The sequence below is a fragment of the Suricata suricatta genome, chromosome 8 (genome assembly GCF_006229205.1).
Source record: "Suricata suricatta isolate VVHF042 chromosome 8, meerkat_22Aug2017_6uvM2_HiC, whole genome shotgun sequence".
In the NCBI taxonomy this organism is placed as follows: domain Eukaryota; kingdom Metazoa; phylum Chordata; class Mammalia; order Carnivora; family Herpestidae; genus Suricata; species Suricata suricatta.
In genome coordinates, this window is record NC_043707.1 from 106,413,544 (window position 1) to 106,430,669 (window position 17,126).

Sequence of the window (17,126 nt, forward strand, 5' to 3'; positions counted from 1 at the left end):
CAAAACAGGAGGCATCACAATCCCAGACTTTAGCCTCTACTACAAAGCTGTCATCATCAAGACAGTATGGTATTGGCACAAAAACAGACACATAGACCAATGGAATAGAATAGAGAACCCAGAACTGGGCCCACAAATGTATGGCTGGTTAATTTTTGACAAAGTAGGAAAGAGTATGCGATGGAAAAAAGACCACCACATCTTCTTTATTCTTTATCCATTCATCCGTCAATGGACATTTGGCTTTCCACACTTTGGCTATTGTCGATAGTGCTGCTATAAACACTGGGGTACATGTTCCCTCTTTGAAATAGCACACCTGTATCCCTTGGATAAATACCTACTGTACAATTGCTGGGTTGTAGGGTAGTTCTATTTTTAATTTTTTGAGCAATCTCCATACTGTTTCCAGAGTGATTATACCAGTTTGCATTCCCATCAGCAGTGCAAAAGAATCCTCTCTCTGCATCCTCGCCAACATCTGTTGTTACCAGGGTTGTTAATTTCAGTTATTCTGACAGGTGTGAGGTAGTATCTCATTGTGGTTTTAATTTGTATTTCTCTGATGATGAGTAATGTTGAGCATCTTTTCATGTCTCTGTTAGCCATATGGATGTCTACTTTGTAGAAGTGTCCATTCATGTCTTTTGCCCATTTCTCCCCTGGATTATTTGTTTTTTGGGTGTTGAATTTGATAAGTGCTTTATAGATTTTGGATACTATTAACACTTTACCTGATATGTCATTTGCAAATATCTTCTCCCGTTCTGTTGGTTACCATTTAGTTTTATCAATTGCTTCCTTTGCTCTGCAGAAGCTTTTTATTTTGATGAGGTCCCAATAGTTCATTAGTTTATTTCTATTTTTTAGAGAGTGTGAGTGGGGGAGGGCAGTGAGAGGGGGACAGAGGATCTGAAAGCAGGCTCTGTGCTGACAGCAGTAAGCCTGATGCAGGGCTAGAATTCACGAACCATGAGATCATGACGTAAGCCAAAGTCAGACACTCAACCAACTGAGCCTCCAGATGTCCCACTTTGGTACTCTTTTATTGCCCAAAGACCAATAAGGCCCATGGCTTACCAAACCCAGGCAGCAAGCTCTAAGTGGCTTCCCAGGGTTTCAAGCCCATTCCATTTCTATCACCCCAGGTCTGGAATTTCCACTGTAAATATTATAGCAACAAACAGTGTTTAACAGTTCAGCAATCCCTTTAGCAAAGGTTCCCCTGGGATGCAAAAATATATGTCTAGGCTAAAATATATGGCTAACCCAAATGAAGTCTTCGGCTTATAATTTTTCTATATTCCTCAGTCAGAGGCAAATAAATCAGTCCTTATACTGGCTAGAGGAGCTCAGGTTCCAGATGGAGGATAATCTGAATACATGGTTTCAATTCCAATATGTGAAATCAATAACAACATAAAACAAATATTCCTCTCACTTTTGTTGACTTCTATTTTTTTATGTTTATTTTTAAAAAATTTAATGTCTATTTATTTTTGACAGAGATGGAGGGAGGGAGGGACAGAGAGAAAGGGAAATACAGAATTCAAAGCAGGCTTCAGTGTCTGAGCTGTCAGCACAGAGTCTGATGCAGGGCTCAGACTCACAAACCATGAGATCATGATCTGAGCCAAAGTCAGACACTTAATGGACTGAGCCACCCAGGTGCCCCTGTTGACTCCCATTCTAATAGAGAGAAAGTTATCAAGAGCCCCATGAAACAGAAAACCATCTTAGGACTTCCCCTTGGGCATGGTAGGACAAAACGTTAATGAAGCACTCCTCACATGGCCCCACAATGACTGGAATCATAACACACTTTTAGTATACCAGAACAGAGGCCATGGACACAGGATACATACCTGGTCCCAAGATATGTACAAGATCAAAAGAAAAGTTGGCAGGTCAAGGCAAGAAACAACTAAGAGTCAAAACCAGACTGAATACATTCTCCCATAGAAAGCATACCCATGATCTCTGTATGCCTCAGTCAGCCACATGAAGTAACAATGTAATGTGCTGAACTACACAAAGTGAGAAGTAGGAAAGAAATTAGGCATCAATGGCCACTCTTTCATTCCTCCTGTCCTTTCGTTTTTTCATTCCACCTTCTTAACCTTCAAGCACTCACCTGTGTGGCCATGGAGCGGCGAGTGTGGCCGTGGTAGTGTAGGTGATGTGCTAGAGGTCACAATCAAACTCTTGCGGTTACTTGTCCGACAACTGCAATGAAAACACAAATGTCAGTTATAACAGGGGCCCACCATGGGCTCAAGGAACTTAAATGCCTATTGGAGAACAAAAGAGTGACAGCATTACATGAGCTGAGCAGTATACCACTTTCAACTGAACCAGGTCAGCAAATCCTGTTTGCCCCAGAAAGATTTCATAATTCATTGTGTTCCACCGTATAATAACTTGTCACCTTCTTGACTTTTATCTCATATTGCATTGCACTTCTCTATTGCTTAGATTTTGCTTACCACGCAAATACAAGGAGCTCCTCTAAAGGTAAAAATCATGCCTTAAATAATATGTAAAGAAGAATGGTCATGATAAATTTCATTTAGAAAACAAAAAATACAAGTCACATTCTCATATCTCATAAAAATTAATGTTCTTGCCATAAAAATGAAACCATTAACTTTAACCTGTAAAATTTATTTTTTAAAAACTGCTTAATCAGCAAATGAAGAATACTTTTGTTTCACCATAAATTTCAGAACAGGCCTGGGTTCCTTCTAAAAACTCTTTCCATTACAAGTTAATGCCTGATGCTTCTTCTTGTAGTTGGAGAAAAACAAATCATCATGAAAAGCCATCTCAGGGCACCTGGGTGGCTCAGTCGGTTAACCGTCCGACTTCAGCTCAGGTCATGATCTCACGGTTCATGGGTTCGAGCCCCACATCAGGCTCTGTGCTGACAGCTCGAGCCTGGAGCCTGCTTCAGATTCTGTGTCTCCCTCTCTCTCGCAAAAATAAGTAAACGTTAAAAGAAAAAGAAAAAAAAAAGAATGTGATTCTTAGAAAAGTCATCTCATGTTATACCTGCCAATGAAAACTGTATATAAATTTATTTGAAAGGCATTTGAGAAGCTTGCCATTTACATTCATCCAAATATTTACCAAACGCCTACTTTGCACCAGACAATATTCTAGATGCGAGGGAAGCAACAAGAAACAAGAGAAAGTTTCTGTCCTCAAACTGGCGTACTGCTATGAAGAAAGACAAAGATAGAGGAGTGGGGAGAGAGGGTAGAATATTCAAGATATAGTAGAGTGAGTGACAGGAGGGAAGAATGACAGGAAAAGGAGTAGCTTATATAGGCTCTGGGGTTAGGTCACAGCCAGACTCGGTAGGGCTGGTAGACTGTTATAAAGAACTACTGCAAAAGTGAGTAGAAACTACTGAAAGGATTGAGATCAACTTCAAGAATGCAATTATGATTAGAAATAATAAACACTTTCCCCTAAGAAACCATCAGGATGAATCTAATCATGTCTTAGAGCCCTCATTACCTTAGTCAGTCACTGTCACATGTCCAAGCTTCTCTTTCTCTAAATTTGACAGTCTCCCTCTATTCTCTGATCTTCCAACAAAAAAGCTTACACTGTGCCTCCCATGAACTCATTCTGTCTTCAGCAAACTCTCTATATTCTCAATTTCTTTGTTCAAAAACCACTTTAAACTCTAGTTCTAACTGAAACTTTGCTTAACCCCCATCCCAACACACACACAGGACACCACAGTCTTGGTGAAATTCCAATGCTTTTTAAACCCACTTTCCATCTATTTTACAACCACAGTCAGGCAGCTGAATGTGACTAAAGAAAAACCCAAAATCATGCTGGCTAGTGTCTCTTTATATTTATGACAATAAATATCAAGTGGGTCTTAATAACCATACTACAGTCACCTAGGCAATGTGTGCTCTTCTCTCTCCAAGACAACTAATTTGCATCTTCCCTCCAAACCTGTACCACTACTTCCCCAAATCTCACCCTCAAATGCTGACTTTGCTTTTTATTCAACTGGGGTTAAAAAGAAACAACTCAAAAATATTTCATATTCCTGCTATACAAATTTACTAACCTAAATTTGTACTCATACGCTCTAGTTTTGTATCTAAAACAGCAGAATGAAGACCATGCTCTTATCAAAGGCAACTCCCCCTGAATCTCCTCAAGAAGTCTGTACCTCTACTGCCCTTCCTCTTCTATGCCATGAATTTGTACTTCCGAATAATCATTCTCAACATCATAAAACCAGGCTGTCATTTCTTCCATCTTAAGAAAATAAAAAGAGGGGCACCTGGTGGTTCAGTCAGTTAAGCAACCAGTTTCGGCTCAGGTCATGATCTCACAGGTCATGAGTTCAAGCCCCGCCTCAGGCTCTGTGCTGACAGCTCAGAGCCTGGAGCCTGCTTCCAGTTCTGTGTCTCCCTCTCTCTCTGCCCCTCCCCCCACTCATGCTCTTTCTCTATCTCAAAAATAAACAAACATTTTAAAAAAAATTTTTAAGAAAAAAATAAAAAGAAAACCTTTCATAGACCTCCCTGACTTGTACAGTTCTTTCCTCCCCTGTTTAGGAAAGATTCCATGTAGGGAATTCTGTACTTGTCACCTTCACACCTTCAGTCATCCCCATCTTGTCATTAAAACTACTGTTATCAAAATCACCAGTGATTTTGACCCTCATCTTATGTAACCTCTCAACGTCATTTACAGTTTCAACTCCTTCTTTTAAAATTTTTTTTAAAAACAGATATAATTTACATTCAATAAAATACATAGATCTTAAATGTTCTGTTCAGTAAGGCAATTATATACATCCATATAACCTCCAAAACAAAAGACAGAATTATTCTATTACCCCAGAAATTCCCATGTGACCCCTTTTTTTCCAGTCAACCCCTTGTCCCCCAACTACTTTCTTCTATCCCCATGCTATTAATTTTGTTTTACTAGATTTCCTGTAAGTAGAATTGTACACTATGTATTTTTGTGTGTGTTTGGCTTCTTTTGTTCAACCTAATATGTGTAATTCTTCCTAAGACACTTTTCTTTGTTTAGTTCCTGGGACTTGATGAGTTCTTGGTTTTCTTCCTCTCACTAGCTGCTCATATTTTATTATCCTTTACTTGTTCCTTCTCTTCCTGACCTCTAAATCATTTAATATTGAGGCTCAGATCTGAAAGATCTTTTTTCTCTCCCTATACATACTCCCTAAATGATTTTTTCCCAGTTTTACAGTTTTAAATCTTTGATGTTGATGATACCCAGTGTTTTATTGTTGACTCTGTGCTCTCTCCTGTGAGTTCAAGACCCATATATTCAAGGGCCTACTTGACATCTCCAACTATAAGTTTTAAAAGCCATTTCAAACTCACATTTCCAAAATAGAGCTCTTGAATTTCCCTCTAAAATCTGCTGCTACTCCCTACATTGTGCTATGTCATTGTATGGCACCACCATTCCTCCAGATGCTTAGGCAAAAACCTAAGCATCGTTCATTCTCTTTGCTTCACACCCACATCCACAACCAGCAAGTTCTGTGGAGTTATACCCTAAAAATATATCCTGAGTGCAAGCCATTTTCTTTATATCCAATACTACCACTACTTCAGTTAAAGTCTATAAAAGATTTCCTTCCACTTTGGTTCTTCCTGCTCATTTCCCTGCCTCTACCAGTCTATTCGTCACCAATCAGTCATAGTAATATTTTTAAAACCACAGATGAAATCATAAGAATTCCTTGTTTTAAAACCCCAATGGCTTCCCATCATATCTGGAATATAATTTGAACTCCTTACCAGAGCCATTCAAATTAACCCTACTGTAAATAATTTTGGGAAGCACCTGGGTGGTTCAGTTGGTTAAGCGTCCAACTCTTGACTTTGGCTCAGGTCATGATCTCATGGTTTTGAGATCAAGCCCCACATTGGGCTCTGCACTGATGGAGCAGAGCTTGCTTGGGATTCTCTCCCCCTCTCTCTGCACACCTCCCACCTAGCTCACGTGCACACTTGTGCACACATGCGAGGTTCTTTCTCAAATTAAAAAAATTTTTTTAAGAATTTTCTTTTTGAGGAGAGCACCTGGGTGGTTCAGTCAGTTAGGCATCCAACTTTAGTTGGAAGATCAAGATCTCATGGTTTGTGGGTTCGAGCTCCACATCAGGCTCTGTGCTGACACCTGTGGGCCTGAAGCCTGCTTTGGATTCTGTGCTTCCCCTCTTTCTCTGCTCCTCCCCCACTCATGCTCTCTCTCTTTTTCAAAAATGAATAAAGAAAAAATTATTTTAATTAAGGATCTTAAGTAAGGTTTTGTCTTTTGGGTTTTCTTAAAAAGAATCATACCTATGCTTATTCAACCCCTTGTTCTAAGGGCAAATAAGATCTAAATATTCTCAAGAAAGTAAACTCTAGGCCCTTCAGTTCTGAACATGAGAAATTTTACAGAATGTACATATGAAACTATATTGATCACTGGAAGGATCAAGGGAATCCTGAGTAGAAAGATATCTAAGAGACTTCTGTACTTCAGGTCACACTATTCCCTCAGCAGTTACCCTTCCCTCCTTGACTTAACTCAGCATGAGTTGTTTTTTTTTTAAGAAAGCATGAGCTCAGATTAGGTTTTATGTGAATTCTCTTTTATTCTTTCAAGCAGGAAAATGTTTCCCTTTCCCTTGCACTCCATTAGCACTTGTGGCTTATCTTACTCACAGTCTAGTGTCACTGTGGTACAGTAGAAGGAGATAGGACTCTGCAATTAGAAGATTTGAGTTTGAGATTGGCTGTTTGGCCTTGAACAAGACTCATAAATTCTCATGCTCTGGTGTTCTAAAATATAAAATGAAGATAATATAAACCTTATATGTCATTCTGGACTTTTCTTTCATTTATATACCAACCCATCATAGATTTTGTTGGCCTTAACACCAAAATATATCCAAATTTTGATCACTTCTTACTTCTTTCACCACTACCACCTTGGACCAAGGTTACTGAATTAAGTAATATAGCTTCCTCATTGGTATTCCTGCTTCCACTCTGGTTCCCTTCTCATCTATTCTCAACAAAACACCCTTTAAAATGTAAATCAGAAAAGACTTCCACTTTCAATCATGATGGAATAACAAATAATATATTTACCCACTCACCTTATATAACTAATAAGTTGAATGAAAAAATGAAACAATTTTCAGACATTGGACAAGAAGTAATTCAGGACAGTGATCGCTAAGAGAAAGCATTACCCGAGCTTACTATCTGAAAAGACCTCCCAGCAACACTGCAGAGAGGAGGCAGCCTGCACAGGGCCTGGCAGGGTCCCTGAATTGGAAAAAAAAACTACCCAAGAGAAGGAGGTGAAAATTCCTCAGTGTATACATAGGATTTTAGGAATAGTTTGTGCTCCTACCAGTCAGAAGGGGAAAATCTAGTAATTCATGGGATAGCAGCAAGAAAATATTAGTTCCAAATGCTACTCTGGTCCCACCTAACAAAGCTTAAAAGCAATCCTTAAAAAGATTAAACTGTTTCCAAGTAACAATTGTGTCCCAGAACAAGATCAAAAATACTGAAAGCAATAAAAATGACATATCTGATAAAGAGTTAGTATCCAAAATATACAAAGAAGTTATAAAATTCAAAACCCCAAAACCAAATAATCAGGTTAAAAAAAATTGACAGAAGACATGAATAGACATTTTTTCCCAAAGAAGACACCAGATGGCTAAGACACATGAAAAGATGCTCAGCATCATTCATCATCAGGCTAATACAAATCAAAACTACAATAAGATATCACCTCACACCAGTCAGAAGAGTCAAAATTAATAACTCAAGAAACAACAGGTGTTGACAAGTATGCAGAGAAGGGGAACTCTCTTGCCCTGTTGGTGGGAATGCAAACCAGTGCAGCCACTCAAGAACAGTATGGAGATTCCTCAAAAAGTTAAAAATAGAACTACTCTACAATCCAGCAATTGCACCACTAGGTATTTATCCCAAGGACACAAAAATATTAATTCAAAGAGATATATGCACCCCAATGTTTACAGAAACATCATCAACAACAGCCAAATTATGGAAAGAGCCCAAATATCCATTGACTGATGAATGGATAAATAAGATATGGGGTGTGTGTGTGTGTGTGTGTGTGTGTGTGTCTCACAATGGAGTATTACTCAGCCATTAACAAAGAATGAACTCTTGCCATTTCCAATAATGTGGATGGAGTTACAGAGTATTATCTAAGCAAAATAAGTCAGTCAGTAAAAGACAAATATCATATGATTTTACTCATGTGGAATTTAAGAAACGAACATAGGGAGAAAAAGAAAAAAGAAGAAAACCAAGACACAGATCTTAAAATTTTTTTTAAATGTTTATTTATTTTTGAGAATCAGAGAGACAGGGTGTAAGCAGGGGAGGGGCAGAGAGAGAGGGAGACACAGAATTGGAAGCAGGCTCCAGGCTCTGAGCTGTCAGCACAGAGCCGGATGCAGGGCTTGAACTCACAAACTGTGACATCATGACCTGAGCTGAAATAGGACGCTTAACTGACTGAGCTACCCAGGCGCCCCAAGAAACAGATTTTTAACTATAGAGAACTAATGGTTATCAGAGAAGAGGGGGGAGGGTAGGTTTAAATATGTGATAAGGATTAAGGAGAGCACTTGTAATGAGTACCAGGCATTGACTAGAAGTTCTGAAATTATTCAATTCTATACCTGAGACCAATATTATACTGTATGTTAACTAGCCAGAATTTTAAAAATATATATTCAGTGTACAAGCTAACTTCACACGGTTTTGTATGTAATAAAAATTTCTAGACATGGAAAAAAGCAGGAAAATATGGCCCATAATGAAGTGGGAAATCAACAGACCCAGAAATGACACATATGATAGAATTAATAGAACATTAAAATTGTTATTATAAATATATTTCATACTTTCAATAAGGTATAGAAAAGTATGAGTATGTGAAGGAGAGATTATAGATGATATTTATAAAGCAAAAAAAATTCTATAGATTAAAAATCTCAGGGAGCGCCTGGGTGGCTCAGTCATTTAAGCGTCCAACTTTGGTTCAGGTCATGATCTCACAGTTCGTGGGTTCAAGCCCCATGTCAGGTTCTGTGCTGACAGTTCGAAGCCTGGAGCCTGTTTCAGATTCTGTGTCTCCCTCTCTCTCTGCCCCTCCCCACTCATGCTCTGTCTCTGTCTCAAAAATAAATAAACTATATATAAAAAAAAAAAGAGTCTCAGATGAAAATTTAACTGGATAGCATTAACAAAGATGAAGCACTGCAAAAGAAGAAAAATAGTGAACCTAGGCATAGCAAGAGAAACTATGCAAATGAAACAGAGGAAAGGGAATTTTTAAAAATGGAAAGAGCAAGAGTGAGCAGTGGGAAAACTTCAAGAAGACTAGATGAGTAATTAGAGTCCCTAAAAGGGAGGGAAGGACATAAAAATATTTGAAGAAATAACTGAGTAATTTCTAAGTTTGATGATAATTATAAACTCACAGATCCAAGAAGTTCAATGAACCCCAAACACAAGAAGCATGAAGTAGGGCACCTGGGTGGCTCAGTCAGTTAAGAGTCCAACTCTTGATTTTGTGTCAGGTCACTGGCTTGTGGATTGAGCCCCATAACAGCACGGAGCCTACTTGAGATTCTCTCTCTTCCTCTCTGCCCCTCCTCTGCTCACTCTCTCATAAATAAATAAACTTAAAAAAAAAAAACATGAAGTATACCAGTGTACATTATAATCCAATTACTTAGATCCAGTGATAAAATCTTAATAGCACCACATAGAAAAATTATGTAATACACAGAAGCACAAAAATAACAATTACAACAGATTTCTCATTGGAAAAAGATGCAAGCCAGAAGATAGTAAAGAAACGTCTTAAAATACTGAACCCAGAATTCAATACCAAGCAAAAATATCTCTCAAAAAGGCAGTCAAAATAAAGACATTTTTAATGCATACAAAAGATGCAATAATTCATTACCAACAGACCTGCACTATGAGATTTATTAAAGAAAGAACTTCAGGGAGAAGGACATGATACCAGATGGAAATCTGGATCTACACAAAGGAAAGAAAAGCACCAGAAATTGTGAATATATGGGTCAATATAAATCACTTGTTGTTATTTTTAAAATCTCTTTACAGGATTATTGAGTTTTAATGGAAATATAATTTACTGTGGGCTTTACATACATACATAGATATAAAACATGTGACAGCCACAGCCAAAGGCTGGGAGGGAAGAATGAAGTATACCACTGTGAGGCTCTTACATTAAATATGAAGTGATATATTACGTGAAGGTAAACTGCAGCAAGTCAAAATTTTATACTTGAAACACTAATGCAACTACTAAAAAAAGTATAGTTAATAAGACAACAAAGGAAATAAAGTGAAATAATAAAATATACTCAATCCCAAAAAAGGCAGATAAAGAAGAAAGGAAGAACAAGTACAGCTGGACCAAAGAGAAAACAAATAGCAAGATAATAGACTGAAGCCAATTATATCAATAATCACATAAAGTATGAACATACTGTAAATACTTATTCAAATTATAGCAGAGACTGTCAGATTGGACAAAACAGTGGGGCCAAACTATATGCTGTTTATTATTTGTGGCAGCCAAAAACTAGAAACTACCTCAAATGTCCACTGACATGAATGATAAATCCTAATACGCCCATATACTAGACAACTGCTCAGTAATAAAAAGGAATGAACTACTGATTCACACAATGGATGGATCACAAAATAATTCGCTGAAAGTAAGAAAAAGCCAGACATAAAAACGTACATACCATATTATTCCCTTTATATAAAATTTAAGAAAAGGCAAAGCAATCTATAGTGACAGATTAGTGGTTGCCTGACCAGAGGCAGGAGAAGGATTATAAAGAGGCATGAGGAAATCTGGCGGACTTATAGACGGGTTATCTTGACTATCATAATGGCTTCACAGATGTATACATATCAAAACCCATCATATTATATACTTTAAACATGTACAATCTAGTATGCTTCAATGATACCTCAATAAAGCTGTAAGAAAACAATTTTTTAATGTTTTTTTTATTTGAGAGAGCACACGTGGGGAAGGGGCAGAGAGAGGAATAGAGGATCTGAAGTGGGCTCTGTGCTGACAGTGGCAAGCCTGATGTGGGGCTTGAACTCATGAACCGCAAGGACAAGACTGAAGGTGAAGTTGGACGTTCAACTCACTGAGCCACCCAGGTGCCCCCCAATTTTTTTTTAACATAAGTAGTATCAAAATTACTCTTCTGCTTAAAATTCTCCCTGTCTCACTGAAAGTAAAAGTCAATGGTCTTATAGCAGCCTACAAAGCTTTATATGGTCTGGATCTCCATTTCCTCTTCCCCTTTTACTCACTCTTTCCCAAATACACACACAGACCTCAAGCCTCCACAAATGATATTTCCTTTGCCTATGTTTCTTCAGATAGCCTCATGGCTTGATCCCTCACCTCCTTCTGTCTCTGCTCAAGTGTAGTCTTCTCAATGAATTTTCCCAAATCATTCTATTTAAAATGTAACCTCTTCCCCAAAGTTTCTATCTCCCTTTCACAATGTATTTTTCTTAAAAGAACTTACCACAATCTAACATACTATATATTTTGCACATTCATTTTGTTTGCTGTGTCTCTTCCCATTAAATTAAAAAAAAATCTTTTTAAATGTTTGTTTATTTTGAGACAGGGTGGGAGCAGAGAGAGAGGGAGGCACAGAATCTGAAGCAGGCTCCACGCTCTGAGCTGTCAGCTTAAAGCTCAAAACGGTGCTTGACCTGTCAACCACGAGATAATGACCTGAGCCAAGATCCAATCCTCAACTGACTGAACCACTCAGGTGCCCCTATCTCTCTTCCCATTAGAATCTAATTTCTAGGGGCACCTGAGTGGCTCAGTCGGTTAAGCATCAGACTTCGGCTCAGGTCATGATCTCATAGTTTGTGGGTGCAAGCCTCGTCTTGGGCTCTGTGCTGACAGCTCAGAGCCTGCAACCGGCTTCAGATTCTGTCTCCCTCTCTCTCTGGCCTTCCCCTGCTTGTGCCCTTTCTCTGTCTCAAAAATAAACAAACACTAAACAAATTTTTTTAAATATCTAATTTCTATGAGGCCAGGCAGGGGCTTGTGCATGCTTTGCTTACTGCTATATTCCTCAATTCCTAGAACACTGCCTGGCACATGGCAGGCTCTCAAAATGTACTTGTTAAATGAATGAGTATATGAATATGATTTGTTACAAGGATTAAAGTAAAAGAGTATACTTGTATACTAGCCCATGATAGGTATATCAAACCATTATGTCTAAACTCCTTGTATATGAAAATGAAGATCTCTTAGCACTGCAGGGACAGATCATTGATTCTAACTTCATTTGCCATGATCTTATTTAAAATTTAAAACAAAATCCAAAAGACTAAATAAAGATCATATTTCCAGGTCACGTGCCTTTTTATGAAGGTACACATAATCTCAATTGGCAAATCTGCAACAGCTGCCAGGGGAAAAAAAGGTCAGACATCCTGGTAAAGATGCCATGACTCAGCTGAGATACAAAACAAAGAACTGGCTAATTTTTCCATTTTAAGAGGCTCTGGCCATTCCCCCAGGATCCTAGAAAATAAAAAACAGGTCTTAATTCCTTCATCCCAGTAAGCTAAAAGTACTGGATGTTTACAGAGTCAGCCACACTAACTCTCAGCTGATGAGAGGAAATCTAGAAGGCCCCTGAGCTGATGCTCTGTCTATTGCAAAGACTGGGTTAAACCAGACTGCTGCTCAGTACTATCCCAGTCACTTGGTCATTTGAAGCAAGACCTGGCATTTCATCCTATAAGCTTCACCATAGTCATCTCAGTGGATAGTGGTAGCACCTACTAAAGCACCCTGTGCCATCTGTTTGATACTGTTGAATTATGGTCATATTTGGAGAGATTCCAGCCTTCGAAAATTCCTCCTTCCATCAACTAGCAGGTACTCAAATCTGATCCCTGCTTCCCTCCCTGCAAGAACTGCTGTAAACTCATTTAGGAGGTCTACTTCCCAATCTGAAGCAATACAGGATACAGAGTAGGATGCATAGTCTGCAGACCCATTACACCTCTCCATTCCCCAAATCCCACCAAGTCCAACTGCTCCTAGGAAGTTGAGAACTCAGTAATTGGCTAACATGTGGCTACTTCCCTTCAGAATTTAGAATGAGGAAAAGACCACTTCTGGTTCATTAAGTATGATCAACACATTTGAAGAATCTGGGGTCACTGAAGGTCAAAGACTTCCAGATGTTATTTCATTTCAGAGTAACAACCTGGATAATGTCCCTGTAAAGAATGAAAGGCTAGACTTCCAATCCAAATTCATTTTATGAGTCAGCATTACGGATACCAAAACCAGATAAAAACACTACTCCCCCAAAAAACATCCCCCCACCACAGGCCAATATCTCTGATAAACACAGATATAAAAATCCTCAATAAAATACTAGCTAATCTGGGGTGCCTGGGTGGCTCAGTCAGTTAAGCGTCTGACTTCAGCTCAGGTCATGATCTCATGGTTTGTGAGTTTGAGCCCTGTGTCAGGCTCTGTGCTGATAGCTGAGCCTGGAGCCTGCTTCTGATTCTGTGTCTCCCCCTCTCTCTCTGCCTCTTCCCCACTCATGCTCTGTCTCTGTCTCTCAACCCAATGTTCATAGCAGCACTTTCAACAATAGCCAAATCATGAAAAGAGCCTAAATGTCCATCACCTGACGAATGGATCAAGAAGATGTGGTGTGTATATATATATATATACAATGGAGTACTATATGGCAATGAGAAAGAATGAAATATGGTCATTTGTAGCAAAGTGGATGGACCCTGAGGGTGTCATCCTAAGCGAAATAAGTCAGGCGGAGAAGGACAGATACTATATGTTTGCACTCATAGGTCTAACAGGAGAAACCTAACAGAGGACCATAGGGAGGAGAAGGGGGAAAGAGAATTGGGGAGAGAGAGGGACACAAATCATGAGAGACTACTGATTGCTGAAAACGAACCAAGGGCTAAAGGGGGAGGGGGAGGGAGGAAGGGGGTAATGGTCATGGAGCAGGGCACTTGTGGGGAAGAGCACTGGGTGTTATATGGAAACCAATTTGACAATAAACTATTATAAAAATAAATAAGTAAACAAACATTTTAAAAATTTCAAAATACTAGCTAATCAAATCCAACAATACATTTAAAAAAATCCATCCACCACAATCAAGTGGGATTTATTTCTGGATATAATGGTGGCTCAGTATTTGCTAATCAATCAACCTAATATTGCTAATCAATCAACCTAATACATCACATCAACAAGAGAAGGGTTTAATACCAACTGATCATTTCAAAAGACGCAAAAAAAGCATCTGACAAAGCACAACATCCATTCATAATAAAAACCCTTAACAAAGAGTTGAGAGAATATACCTCAATATAATAAACCTTATATATTAAAAACCCACAGCTAACATCATACTCACTGGTGAAAAATCTGAGAGCTTTCCCCCTAAGATCAGGATGTCCATTCTCACCACTTTTATTCAACACAATACTGTAAGACCTAGCCACAGCAATCAGATAAGAAATAAAAGGCATCCAAAGTAGTAAGAAAGAAGTAAAACTTTCACTATTTGCAGATGACATGATACTATATATAGAAAACCCGAGGAGGTGCCTGGGTGGTTCAGTCCGACTTCGGCTCAGGTCATGATCTCATGGTTCGTGGGTTCGAGCCCTGCATCGGGTTCTGTGCTGACAGCTCAGAGCCTGAAGCCTGCATCAGATTCTGTGTTCCCTCTCTCTCTGCCCTTCCCCTGTTCATGCTCTGTCTCGGTCTCAAAAATAAACTACAAAAAAAAAATTAAAAAAAAAAAAAAGAAAGCCCGAAAGAATTCACCAAAAAATTGCTAGAATGGATAAATGAATTCAGTAAAGTCTTAGGATACAAAATCAACATACAGAAATCTGTTGCACTTCTATACACTAATAATGAGGTAACAGAAAGAGAAATTAAGAAAATAATGCCACTTATAATTGCACCAAAAAGAATAAAATACCTATAAAAGGCCTGTATTCTAAAAACTACAAAACACTGATGAAAGAAATTAAAGATGACACAAAAGAATGTAAAGACATTCTATGCTCATGGACTGGGAAAACCACTACGGCTGAAATGTCCATACTACCCACAGCAAACCACAGATTAAATAAAATCCCTATCAAAACACCAACCAGGGTGCCCGGCTGGCTCAGTAGATAGAACATGTGACTTTTGGTTTTAGGGCTGTGAGTTTGGACCCCATGTTGGTGTGGAGATCACTTAAAAAAATAAAATCTTAAAAAAAAAATTTTTCATAGAACTAGAAGAAATAATCCTATATTTGCATGGAACTACAAAAGACCCTGAATAGTCAAAGCAATCTTGAAAAAGAAGAATAAAACTGCAGGTATCACAATCCCAGATTTCAACATAAAATAAGATATAATATAAAGCTGTAATAATCTTAACAGTATGGTACTGGCACAAAAAATAGACACACAGATACATGGAACACAAGAGAAAGTCCAGAAATAAATCTATGATGATATGGTCAATTAATCTTTGACGAAGGAGGCAAGATTATACAATGGGAATAAAACAGTCTCTTCAACAATGGTGATGGGAAAACTGGACGGCTACATAAAAAAGAATGAAACTGGAGGCACTGGGTGGCTCAATTGGTTAAGCATCCAACTCTTGATTTCCCCTCAGGTCATGATCATAATGGTTCATGAGATTGAGCCCCACAGAGCCTGCTTGTGATTCTGTCTCTCCCTCACTCTCTGCCCCTCCCCTGCTCTCTCTCTCAAAATAAATATTAAAAATATAAAATTGTTTATAAAAAAATAACAAAACTAATCCACTTTCTTACACCATACACAAAAATAAACTCAAAATCCATTAAAGACCTAAAAGTGAGACCTGAGACCATAAAAATCCTAGAAGAAAGCACAAGCAGAAATTTGATTGGTATTGGCCACAGCAACACATTTCTAGATAGGTCTCCTGAAGCAAAGGAAACAAAAGCAAAAATAAACTACTGGGGCTACATGAAAATAAAAAGCTTCTGCACAGTGAAGGAAACCAATAACAAAACTAAAAGACAATCTACTTAATGGGAGAAGTTATTTGCAAATGATATATCTGATAAGAAGCTTAGTATCTAAAATATATAAAGAACTGATACAACTCAATACCAAAAAAACAAAATAATCCAATTTTAAAATAAACTGATATCAACAGGCTTTCTCCGAAGAAGACATACAGATAGCCGACACATGAAAAGATGCTCAACACCACTCATCATCTGGGAAATGAAAATCAAAATCACAAAGTGACATTACCTCAGACACCTGTTAGAATGGCTAAAATAAAAAACGCAAGAAACAATAAGTGTTGGTGAGAATGTGGAGAAAAAGGAACCCTTGTGCATTGTGCACTACTGATGGGAATACAAACTGGTGCAGTCACTACAGAAAACAGTATGGAGTTTCCTCAAAAAATTAAAAATGGAATACCATATGATCCAGAAATTCCACTACTGGGTATTTACTTAAAGAGTACTAAAAGACTAATTCGAAAAGATATATACACCCTATGTTTACTGCAGCATTACAATAAGCAACGATATGAAAGAACCCAAGTATCCATTAAATGATAAATAGATAAAAAAGATGTGGTTTTTCCTCAAGGGTTTTTATGGTTTCCTGTCTCACATTCAGATCCTTTATCCATTTTGAGTTTATTTTTGTGAATGGTATCAGGAACTGGTCTAATTTCATTTTTCTACATGTTGCTGTCCAGCTCTTCCAACACCACCTGTTAAAGAGGCTGTCTTTTTTCCATTGGACATTCTTTCCTGCTTTGTCAAAGACTAATTGGCCATATACTTGTGGGTCCAGTTCTGGGTTCTCTATTCTATTCCATTGGTCCATGTGTCTGTTTTTGTGCCAGTACCATACTGTCTTGATGATGACAGCTTTGTA

General features: G+C 38.2%; 1 protein-coding gene across 4 annotated transcripts in view; it reads right to left on the minus strand.

The window, feature by feature from the left end:
- The window catches only part of MAST2 (microtubule associated serine/threonine kinase 2), a 196,886-nt gene that overhangs the window by 55,572 nt on the left and 124,188 nt on the right, over positions 1 to 17,126 (minus strand). For all 4 annotated transcript variants that reach the window (XM_029950007.1, XM_029950006.1, XM_029950009.1 and 1 more), the window contains one exon: positions 2,135 to 2,226. In XM_029950007.1, coding sequence (XP_029805867.1) covers positions 2,135 to 2,226 — 92 coding nt within the window. The remainder of the gene's footprint in view (positions 1 to 2,134; positions 2,227 to 17,126) is intronic.